This window comes from Pimephales promelas, chromosome 16, assembly GCF_988280905.1.
Source record: "Pimephales promelas chromosome 16, fPimPro1.hap1.1, whole genome shotgun sequence".
NCBI classification, from domain to species: Eukaryota; Metazoa; Chordata; class Actinopteri; order Cypriniformes; family Leuciscidae; genus Pimephales; species Pimephales promelas.
The window spans coordinates 25,565,255-25,577,724 of NC_142784.1; the positions used below are offsets into that span (position 1 = coordinate 25,565,255).

General features: G+C 39.8%; 1 protein-coding gene across 9 annotated transcripts in view; it reads left to right on the forward strand.

Moving 5' to 3' along the window:
• phldb1b (pleckstrin homology-like domain, family B, member 1b) overlaps window positions 1–12,470 on the forward strand; it is a 73,214-nt gene that overhangs the window by 27,207 nt on the left and 33,537 nt on the right. For 8 of the 9 annotated variants that reach the window (XM_089121316.1, XM_089121317.1, XM_089121325.1 and 5 more), the window contains exons 5-6: window positions 1,292–1,417; window positions 4,914–6,415. In XM_089121316.1, the coding sequence (XP_088977442.1) occupies window positions 1,292–1,417; window positions 4,914–6,415 (1,628 nt within the window). Of the gene's footprint in view, window positions 1–1,291; window positions 1,418–2,731; window positions 2,962–4,913; window positions 6,416–12,470 lie in introns of those variants that run through there. The other variant, XM_089121324.1, reaches the window with a different exon arrangement.

The following is a 12,470-nucleotide window of genomic DNA, read 5'->3' on the forward strand; positions in this document are numbered from 1 at the left end:
GCCCCGCCCACCGATTCGCGCATTACACGCATAGCTAAATAACATAGATGCCTACCTCGTGATGACAAATCAGATCAAGCTACCGAGCAATACAGAATATTGTGCAGTGCTGGTTGTGGAAGAAGACAGTGGCTGCATAAGCTTCCGTTGGAGTTAAACTTTGTTTAATGATGTTCCAGCTGATGATGTTTAAAAATTGTCCATCTGTTGCTTCATTTCACTGAGGATTGTTTTGTAAACAAGGCTGGATTTGCAGACAGATTAAGATCGGTGCTGTGCTGTCTATATTGGATCTGACAGGAATGGTGCAACACACGGTCTCTGGGTCGAACATGTATGGGCGAATCATTCCAGTTGCCATTTTACGACATTTCCAAAACAATTTTCCCCACGTGAGTTAAAACTCATTATAATATGTAAAACTGTTATCCACTCACAGCAGTGGGCGTTTACTTCCAAGTCTTCAGTGCGAGATGCCCATAAAAAACAAGCGTTTTTGAGCTTGGCTCAAAACTAGGGTAGAAAATAGCCTATTATTTATTCATTTTGATGTTTTTGAATGCAAAAACCAAGTGAATGTCATAAGGTGACATCAGACAACAATATAATACAATTTAAAAAGCCAGTTCATGACCCCGTTAAAGCTAACACAAAACAGTGTTCAGGACTGATAAATAATAAAACTGATAAATGACATGTTATTGTATACTATAATTATGTAAGTAAAGGTAATCTATAAAAAAAAAAGCATTGCCAAATAAATATGCAATATCAATACATATTCAACATTGACAATACAATAATTAAATAAATAATTTACCAATATGGTACTGATAGGGTATTTTAAAAAGTGCTTGATTTGATCTGCCGGAAATTCATTTATTTGTTAAAAGTGATCTTGTTGGATGAAAGCGGCTCAAAAATAAGATGGCTTGATGACATCGGCAAATAAATTAAAAAAAGAAAGAAATCATTCAATTTAAGACCAGAAACTTGTATTAGGAATGTAAATAGGGTTAATTTAGATCTCATGTTGAACTTTCTACTACCAGAGTTTAGCTTGTCTATTTTTCCCCTCACTCAGCAAGCCAGGAGTCTGATCCGACACCAAAGTGTAAGATGTTCCTGCTTGTTCATGGCAAATATTCCTCTCCCCCCCCTTCCATACCTCTCACACTGCGGTACAAAACTGGTCTAAAACTGCCAAGATTATTTGAAATGCTTTCTTCGGGCATATGTTTGCTGTCAAGTGTTTCTCAACTTCACAATAGTTGTTTTGGTTTGTGTGCAGGCTGTATGCTGTGTTTCGGCCAGTCCGCATTCTACCGCTTCAACCACCCCGAGGAGGCTTTCCGAATGAAAAGCATAATGCCTGAGGGAGGACAGAAAGCCAGTGTGAAAAACTGGGCCCTCACAGGTAACGCAATATCCCACAGAAGAACACAACACACCGTGACTCTGGCATGAATTATCTAACGCTTACCTCAAAGCCTTTGTTGTGTAAAACGTCATTTGTGTGGAAAAAAAGACATTCCTTCAAAGCTTAAAAACCTTGTGTGTACTTTCTGAAATAATAATACAAAAGAGTACATCTATGACATAATTGCATATGAATGTGCTTTACGTATCATGTTTAAAAAAAAAACAAGTGGTGTAAGGATAAGAAACAGATGCAGATTTACACATGGGACATTTATGCAAATTTAGGCTTACAGGGTGTTGTCCACATTTCTGAATGGCAAGGTTTGTTTCAGTAGCACAGGTAGCAGCTTTCAGCGGGGCCTTCTGCATTTCCGTTTCAAACTGTTAGCAATACAAGCCAGCCTCGATCCTGAGTTGCACCATGCAACTTTTATGAGAAACTCATTCCTGTGGGTCTCCTGACAGAGCGCTCTACATCTTCCACTCCCACTCACAGTACTACACAGCAGCCAATGTTTAAACAGAGCATTTACAATATTTACCGAGTTGTTTTCCTGACTTTTCCTGTTGTGTGGCAGAAAAGGACAAGTATAGCATATAAACACAGCTGGTGCAGTGCATTTCCTGAGCTGGTAATAAATTCTCTCCACCATGAAAGAAATGATTTTCATAAACAACATTCCCGCTGCATTCCCATTCACCATTTATTTGTTGTTATTTCTCCAGTGTCTAAATTCTATATACAACTACATATCTAAAATATTTTTTTTATGAAGCTGTTCATGCACTTTTGTCATCTGATATTTTTTTATAGACTGATTTATAGAGGAAAAGAACCCCCTTCACACTTTCTCTGTGCCAGAGCTATTTCCTCTTGCATCTCTTTTCCAGTTCAGACAGCTTTGTTGGCCATGCTCTGCTTATTTAAAGTTGAGGGGTATCTTTTACAATATCTATATTTATCTTGCCACCCACCCTGCTCTCCTATCCCCTCCTAACTGTTCCCCTCATATTCTCTCAATATCCGGCTGCCTCGATCTAATAAAGCAGGACTGCTCGACGTTCTTGATGATATTTCATGAGAAGCATGCAATATTTTATTGTTGTGTCTGTCTACATTATCCCATTTATTCTTTGGCAACTTAAATAATATGTAGGCCTATTATATTATTATGAGCTAGTATATCAGCTACCAGTTTAAACCCACAGTCACATAAGTGTCCATATGAATATAGCATGAAAATGTGCACTGTCGCTTTAAGAGTGTAGGCCCCGCCCCTGCAGCCAGCAGTCAGTCACATCAGCACCGTGGACAGGGGAGGGAGGGGGACTCAGCGATGGTGTAGCGGCGCCAGGCTCACCAAGCCCGGCTGGAATATCTCATCTGCGGCGTTTTACTCCTGCCTGGGTACCGTGTGGCCGGCACAGCTGGCCTAGGTCTTCACTCGGAATGCGGGAACCGTCTTTTGAATCTGAGCTCGGTAATGGGTTATAAACCAAACGCAACGGTTTAGCGTTTCCACAGGCGTGTTCTCATCTGTAAGTAAGCTACTGATCATTATAGACGAGGCTATATGTGTCAGATACGGACGTTTAACATATGTATCATTTTATAGTCGAAGCTGAAGTGTTATTTTGTGACACATGGAAGAATTAATATATTAGCCTATCTTCATCTATGTATTTGTGTATTCTTAAAACCGTTTCTTGTTCAGTGGGAATTGAATGGAAAATTAAGCCAGAGTCATCGTCAGCTGCTCTGACTTATTACTAAACCACGATGACTATATAAAAAAAGGGGGATCTGTAACTTGGAAAGGGGGTTGTGTTTTATGCATTATTTGTGAGGAGTTTGAACAGTGAGTGTTTTGTAATAAGACAGAGATTTGTGGGTTAAACGCAAACGCTTAGCTAGCAAGGGCAAGATTGATCAAGTTTAGGATGTTGTGAAATCTGTTCTGTGACTCACAATCGTATGTAGATAGACTATATTGCACAAATCTAATAAGTTTGATAAGTGTTACTTTTGGGGTGTTAAATAAAAAAATATATTTTTTGTTCCAAATTGACTGACAAAAATCATAAGTTGGGGATTATTTTAAGTAGTATTGTTTAGATCAGAGGTTTTCAAACTTTTGTGATGCAAAGGACCCCCAAATATGACGATTGTTTTAGGGGCCCTACTAAAATATAAAGGATCTTGTATTTCATGTATAAAGGCCCATTTGTCATGTGTGAGAAACATGATTAGCATGAGATTCTAAAACAAGTTGTCTAAAATTTAAACAATTGGCTTTTGTTTTATACTATATTATACTACAGCCAAGCTAATTATTATAAAATATGATTACAAATTTACAAAATGCCCCCCCCCCCCCACACACACACTAATATACTGTTATTTGTATAGTATTTCCAACAACAACAAAAATGTAATTAAATGTATTTTGAATTGAATTGCCTTTTATTAAGTCGTTTCAAAGTCGCTTTACAAAGAACGTTACCATAGTATTACCTTGCAGCCCCCTGGGGTTTCCGGGACCACAGTTTGAAACCCCCCAGTTTAGATAATTACCATCTTTACTTTGTAGGTCTGTCTCATTTTTAGCAGATGAACCATTTGAGGTGGTCAGTTGCCTGAGAGATAGATTGAATTACCAGCAGGGCTGTCTGTGATTTAGCTATATGAGCACATATTCGTTTGACGTTTATCCTCTCAGACTGGAGCCTGGCAGACTTTTTGGTAGCCACTTTTTCTACTTGAGCATTCGTCTTCTGTGGGATTGGCAGTAGTGTTAAACTTGGAGGTTGTTGAATGGGGCTAATGGATTAAATGCATCTCTTCAGTGCCAAAAGAGCTGCAGGTACTTGCATTAAAAGCTCAGGTGAAGTACTGAGGATAATAATTGGGGTTATGTAAGGAGAAGAAGCCAAATGCATCCACTTACTCTTAAGTGCTTTACTCATTTTCTGTACTCGGTTTGGCTCATCTGGCTAGTGATGGGAATTCATTTTTGAGAATCGATTATTTTGGACCGGTTGTTTCAGTTAACAAGTTCAGCATTTTATTTACATCATGTAATGATGTCATTTAGACACAAAATATTAAATGCTCCAAAACTTTGTCCTAGTTTAGTTTGTTGCATGATTCAGCTAATGTTAATACTAAAATTAACAATATTTGCAATAAACAATACTAAAATAAATGTACATGTATTGGCTGAAGTTTCTGTAACTCTTTCATTAACACTCATTAACATATTTCTTGTATGTTTTTTAAACATTTCTGCTATTACACTAATGTTACTTACTTTTCGATCCATCAGTCAAATTCTTAAATACTGTCCTAGTGCTCATTATCAACTCACCCAGTTCAACTCCCCCGGTTTAACCATGAATCAATAAGCAATCTACACCTGAACTGTTCTAAAATATGTGCCATTTGATTCTTGTGTATGGCAAATCCTTATAATTGTTATCTTTCCCTTCAGATTCTGAGAACTTGGTCAATGGGAACCACCCGTCAGGAGCGCCAAAATCTCACTTGGTCTCCAACGAGGGAGTGCGCCCTGAGCACAGTGCCATTGTCAGTTCCATTGAGAAGGACCTTCAGGATATTATGGACTCATTAGTCATGGATGACCCTCAGCCCTCTTCGTCTGAGTCAAAGAAGCCCTCTGGTCATCCTATCTCCCAGTGTCCCCTGTCCCCCATGTTAAACGGAGGGGGGCGCTTCCTTCTCTCGCCCCCAACGAGCCCTGGTGCTATGTCTGTGGGCTCCAGTTACGAGAATAACTCCCCTCCTTTCTCTCCACTCTCGTCCCCATCGGCCGCCAGCAGTGGCAGCTACACCAGTCCCTCGCCGAGTGGTTGTCAGGACCAGTTTCACACGCTTCCTCCTGTGCCAGTGAGGTCTTCTAGTTACAATTACACCAGCCAGCCACCCATACCTCAGCCACGGACCACACTGCCCAGCTATTCCAGTGGCAGCAGTGGGCCAAAGGTGCCTGAGAGTCCCAGACTCCAGCGAAAGGCACTTTTAGAAGCACCGCCAAGCCCAAAGCCAAGTCGTAGGGGGTTGAACCAAGACAGCTTGGTGGCTAAATCCCCAGACAGCCCCATACAGACTCACATGCTGCCCTTAGTCTCAAACTCTACTGCCCTGTCTGATGCCCCATCTGTCTGTCGGCTACCAGTTCCAGGTAGTCCCAGATTCACCCCCAAATTCTCCACCGCATCCCCATCATCCTCGCCCTCTAGTCCCAGATCCAAAACTGCCGTTGTTCTCCAGGATCGCCCCTCAAGTCCTTTCCGGGAACAGCCTCAGCCAGACCGCTCCTTGACGTCCAGCCCCTCTCACCAACTCTCCCCACCCTCGCGATCTTTCCAGCCCCCCTTAGACCCCATTGTCCACATCATTCAGGGTGGACCCCCACACCCGCATCCTCGCACACTACAGCCTCCAGAAAGTCCGCGGCTGGCCCGCAGGAACCTTGAAGGGAGCAGCATGAGGGAACTTCCCCCTCTCAGCCCCTCTATAGCCCGCAGGGGGGTTCCTGTGCTCCCAGGAGCTCTACCAGGAACCCTGCGAACTCCAGAGATTCCATGCCCAAGAATTGTGCCAGAGAGTCCCAGACTCCGACGGAAAGCAGGGTCTCCTTCGGAGGAGCCGTTCAGTCCTCGTGGTGTGCGTGCTCGTAGTCCTTCACCCACCTCCGGACTGATGGGGGAAGGCAGTGGACGGAAGGGCAGTTTTGGGAACTCGCTGTCTTCGGCCTTCAGCCTTGGTTCTCTTCCTGGGTCATCGCCCCGATCCAGTCCCAGAAGCCACCGGAAGATGTCAGCAGGCCACAGGGACCACCGGATGCCTCACCCAGGCATGAGGGAGCGCAAAAACAGCATTACGGAGATCAGCGACAACGAAGACGATCTTCTTGAGTACCACCGACGCCAAAGAGAGGAGCGACTCAGAGAGCAGGAGATGGAGAGGCTGGTAAGTGAGATGCACACTTAAAAATACATGCGTTTATGTAACAAAATATAAAACCAAGTGATATTTATGAAAAATCCGACTTCACATATGTCTTTGAGACCTAAGTAAAGTGCATTTAGCTCTGAGCAAAATGTCTTGAGTCATTTTTTTGCAGATGCCCACTTGAAAACCACATCATAGTATAAAGAATCTAAGAAATATTCCCCGTCTCTGTTTGTACATGTCATGTACGCTGCTGCCTCTACATGTTTTCTGATGATATGTAAATTGCAAGTTTCTGCAGTTAATATTGTCCAAAAGAGCTCCTCAGTGTACTCTGATGGCTGAATGTAATCTTAACACACCTAGCAAGCATTAGCATTTGTGCTATTGGTGAGAATACAGGAGATTTGGAGGAAATGCTACTACACATCTCTGGCAGAACTGACACACTGACTAATCCGCTGTCATGCTGTGGCAGAGGGCTCTGATTTTACCATGGCAACCCCATTGTTTGTTGTCTCTTTTATTGAGAGGTGGGAGGGAACAGTAGACATCTTGGTCCGGTTTCCAGCCCAGAATGAAGCCGCTGAGACAAAGGCCCCTGTGAAGTTTTATATGTGTTTGTGTCTGAAACGTCTCTTGTCTGTTTGGCTTGTAATTACCCATTGTGGCTGTTTATTTCTCTCAGAAAAGGAGGTGATCTAATTGAGCGTACAAAGTTATGCTTCAATACTGACAACAGAGAGTATCTGTAGTATGTTATTTGCTAAGCATGTGCAGTTCTAGAAGATGCACTTAGTACACTTTATTTGGCTTTTTTACCGATTAAATGTGCTGGAATAAATGCAGAAAGAATGAGCTAAAACAAATGAGCTCAACATGCCAATGACCTCATCCTCACAAATGTGTTTTCTCCAGAAAGGTTCAGTACAAAATGACCTTTGATACAGACCTTGTTCTAAAATATTTGCAATTTGCTGAGTGTATATACTGTAGCAAAGAATGTTTGCTTGGTGAAGTAAGATCTGACGTTCTATTGAATTTTTTTTTAGTAACTGTTTGACTGTCGGCCATTACATCAGTCATTATCTGAACCATCTGTCTTGTGAATTTACTTTCACTAGAGATTTTGACGTGATCTGGTGGCTTCTGTGGTCCATTAACAAACAGCCCTCATCTGTTTAGACGGTTATTTATCTATACAGCAGTTTGCATTTCAATAAAAAACATCAGAGTGTGATGCATCTGACTTGCGAATCAGCCACGTTGAGCTCATTTGCCTGCCCAGTGGCTCTTGTCGAGAAGGAGCGGGAGACTACCTAGCATGACAAGCAGAAATGTGCTCCAGGGAGAGTTGCATTGGGTTTTGATTTTTTCTTCTGGCAGCTGACTGTCATACAGAAGAGAGGCCAGGACTGTGGCAAAACATCACGTAGCATGGCACGGCACAGAAAGCATGTTCACTGCAGGAATCAGGAAGGAGACAGTGGTGTTGACTGCAGTCTGCTGGCTAAATCCTAGGCTCCGTGAGTAAGGGTGGCAGATTTCAAATCGGATACTTCCGAGGGGTCCCACAACTAGCTAAGTAATACATTTGAATGCTAACGGATTGGTTTTAACTTTTGACTAAAAAATAACGCCATACTGTACAGTTAGGTATTTACTAGAACATTTTTGAGTAGTACCGAAACTGAAATTGAAGTTTTAATTCATCCAAAATGTATCTTTTTTTAAACTCTTTAGCCTGAAAATGTTTGGTAGTTCCAAATTACAAAAAGCTCCGTATTACACTTACAATTATTATTAGTTATCACAAAGTCAGATGCAACTAAACAGCAAAAAAAGGGTTTTCTTAAATACTTATTGTCAGTAGGCTTTTATTTTTTTTATTTATTTATTTTTATTAATGCAATGTTAACAAACAGAACAAGTCGTCAGTAGGCCTTTATGTTCAGTATAAGTACAGTATGCTGTCAATGAGCTCTCTGAAGGACACCACTTAGCAAACTAAGAGCATCTAAATTGTTTGGGTTTTTTTTTCCAAGGACGTCTCAGACTACTTAGCTGTTATTAGTACTATAACGTGTGTTATTTTTAGTGTTAAATTATTGTAGTTGGGTTAGATGGTTTAGGTTTTATTGTGAATTTGTTGTGTATTTATTTATTGTTAATATATTTGTTGTTTAAATATATTTAAGTATACTTTAAAATTGTAATATGTTGTTAAATTTTAAGAAATTTTACATTTTTTTTTTCAATAAAAAATCTGTTCTTTAATGTCGTTATCGTATCGGTTCAGGCACCGTTTAGGCACCAGTACAGTTTTAAAAGTATAGATTTGGCACCGGTATCGAAAAAAAAAAAAAAAAAAAAAAAAACTATGCCCATACCTACTCAAAACTAAATAGTGTTTGTAAGTGTAGTCATTTTTCTTCATTTTTTTTTTTTTTTTGCATGTACAGCTGAGTGAATGTGAGCCAGTTCGGTCTGGAGTGCATAATTTATCATCCCTAAACTGCCACAAGGCTCCAGAGGCACACATGGTTACCTTAGATACAGCCTTGGCACACACACACTTGGCATATGGTGTCAGTCACTAGAAGACTTTTCTGTCAGTCAGCTTGAGTGCCATACTGATGCCAGCTCTGCTAAAGATGACCTCTTTGGGTTTTTTTTTTCCGACTGAGAGCTCCCACAATGACATCACATTTCCATTACTCTATAAAACTGACATTTGCTGCACAGTGAAAGCAAAAGTGTCAGTGAGGATGCGTACTGTTTTAGTGAGAAGTTTGTTTACGGAGACTCGGATGGTTTTTTTTAAGTGGACAAATGATGAAAGAGTTTTTTTTTTTATATTATATTTAGTATTTTATATCTATTATAAAATAATATAATACAATATATTTAGCGCCTTTATTGATTAATCGCATCTAACAAGTTTGTTTGCATATTGTGTTAGTGTGTATGTGTGTGTGTGTGTGTGTATATATATATATATATATATATATATATATATATATAGGCCTATATACTGTATATGTATGTATATATATATATATATATATATATATATATATATATATATATATATACTGTATATGTATGTATGTATGTATGTATGTAATGTGCATATATATAAAATGTTTATTAAATATACAGTATGTCTGTGTATGTGTGAGTGTGTATAGATAGATACTGTATGTACACACATTTATTAAACACAAGATAGATAGATAGATAGATAGATAGATAGATAGATAGATAGATAGATAGATAGATAGATAGATAGATAGATAGATAGATAGATAGATAGATACTGTATGTATACACATTTATTAAACACAAACTTTTACGTTAGATGTGATTAATCCATTTGACAGCATTAATTACATACACACACACAGAAAAAAAGCTTTATGACATAACCCCTTTAAATGAACTGGAAGATTGTAGGTTCATGAGAGATGATGACAGATTGATTGTAAGCTGTTCTTCTATGAAGACATAACTACCTCCACAATGTTAAGAGGGCAGACACGGGTCATCTGCACAGGAGACACAAGGGACATATGTATGTCAAGCATCTGTCCCATTGCTCTCATGGATTAGCACACTAAATATATCAACTTTCACTGGACACGTTATGCAAAAGCATCAGTGTTTGTAGCTGATAGACAGGGAGGAAGAGACAAGAAGTATCTATTGTGGTGCGTTAACCCGACATGCAACTGCGTTATGATCCAGTAAAGTGCAATTAGAATCTTTTCAATGAAGATAAAAGCAGTATCCTCTGACACAGCAAGACCCATATGAGCTCCCTTCGGAGCATTTTGTAGATGGTTTAATGCGTTTGCTTCCTGTGCTCTTGCAGTTCAGTGTAGTGAGTTATATGCTCTGGGACGGACGAGAGAGAGAGAGAATTTGGGTAAAAGAGACAGTTAACTGACTTTCTGTGGTGCTGATTATCTGGGTCAGTGGCAGCCTTTACTCATTCTGACCCGGCTCTTGTAATTAAGACAGTGAAGAACAACTCTGAGTGCTCTTAGCAACAGCACATTTTGTTATATAAAGCGATGTTTAAGGATTCCCAGAATGATCTGCTCGACATCTGTGCAGGTGATCATGTAATATCCTAAAAGACACAGCCATTGATGTCAAGTGTCATGTGTTATCCTGGTGTTTTGTCCTTGTGTTTATGACCTTGTGCACCATGAGTATTGGCAATGCTTTCTGGACAGGGGATTTTTTATTATTATCATGCATATAATTAAGATAAAAATTCTAATTATTCTTGGCTCCTTGTGCAGAGACCCTCCTCTCCCTCCGCAACGGTGTTTCAGATAAGAGCTGGCAGTGATCTTAACTGTTCAAAAGCGTGCCAGGGGATTCACACAAGAGACGGTTAGTTCTGTCTTCTGCATCTCGATGATCTAAGCTTGGCCATGAAGCGACACAGAGTCAAACTGATAAGGCTGCTCTATATCCTCACCTTTTTAATGCATTTGTACAGAACAGTTAAGGTCTAATATATATAAACCACTATTTATGGCTTTTTCTTTTACCAGGTATCTAAAGGCCCTTAGAGAGTCTCCTGTTTTCACAGAGCATAATCCATCGCTCATGTCAATTATAGGCCACTATTCTGTACAATAGTAGAGTAAAATACTCAAGAGTTTACCTTAGCCTATTAGAGCATAAATAGACCTTTCAGTGTAATTTCAGAAACACAAGAGACAGCACATAATGACAGAAATTTCATCTTTGGATGAGTTGTTCCTTCAAGACTAAAATTTTAAATAAAATTACTAATTTAGAATTTTTTTATGGTTTATTTCAGGCCTGATGAAGAAAAAGCAGACTGGTTGCTCATGCATAGCTGTTTTAGTCTAGGAAAATAGCTTTTAACAGCTTCTGTCTGATCTGAGAACCAAGTTCATGGTTGTGTTTACGCTCTGAGGCTATATGACATTTCCTCACAACCTTATTTAGTTTCTCAAATACTGTGCGTTTATTCATGGAGTTATCAATGAGCTAAGGAAGGACTAATGTAAAAACTCTCCAAATGCATTTTTCTGGGACTCTGGATGCTTCATTTTGAGGGTGAAGCAAGGTCCCCATGTTTCACAGCTGCGTACGCCTTGACTTTTTTTTCTATATTCCAAAAATGTAAGCTGTTTTCCTCAAACTTAGAGGTTCTCATCATGTTGAAGTGCAGCACGAACAGATACATCTGATCTTGTTGACTTAGTTTGTGATGTTTTTCCCCCCCAAACATATTAAATAAGAACTGTTGTTTTTGCTGTTTGAAATATCACATATTTCAGTAACAGAAATGGCGTCCCAGGATGTTTACTGAATGTTACTGTGCTTGGTTTAGTCTGTAGTCTGTGTTTGAAAATAGTGGGTTTTCTGCAGGCAAGCTTTGAAAAGAAGGAAGAGAAAGACTTTTTTAAAGGAGAAATACACATTTTGTTGATCTAAAAAACCAACATGCCAGGTTAAAGTTGTCATGAATGAAAGTTCACCCATGTATTTGCTAAATGCATGCTATAGATCTTTTTGTGAACAGTTAATCTGTGCATATTATTATTATTATTGCGCATTAATTTTATTTAATGGAAAATATGCATTGTGCAAGCATGTTCTGGGAGATAACAATACCATGCTTTAAAATCTCTTGGCTGTTTGTTTTGGAAACCCAGAACGGAAGCGTTTGAAGCTTGTCTGATTTAAGGTATTCAAACAATCCAGGCACGTCACAGCAGTAAAAGGGGGACCCACTGTGACCCCGTCACACATTTAGAGACAGAAAAAGGTCAGGAAGAGCAGGGGGAGAGGCTCCGACATGGCAGGGGGTTTGAGAGGCTTTGACAAAGGATTTGAGGAGCTGTACGTTTGTGTGTCATTCCAGACTAAAGGAAGACAGTGGAATGTAAGAGCTGGGATCATAAGCCCATGTCTCATGAGCTCTGATTGGTCGATGTGTGGTTGGAATGCACAAAAACGAGAGAGCTGGAATGTTTCTACCAAAAAACATCTCTTAGTTTTTGTCTGGGGTTCTGATGTTGTT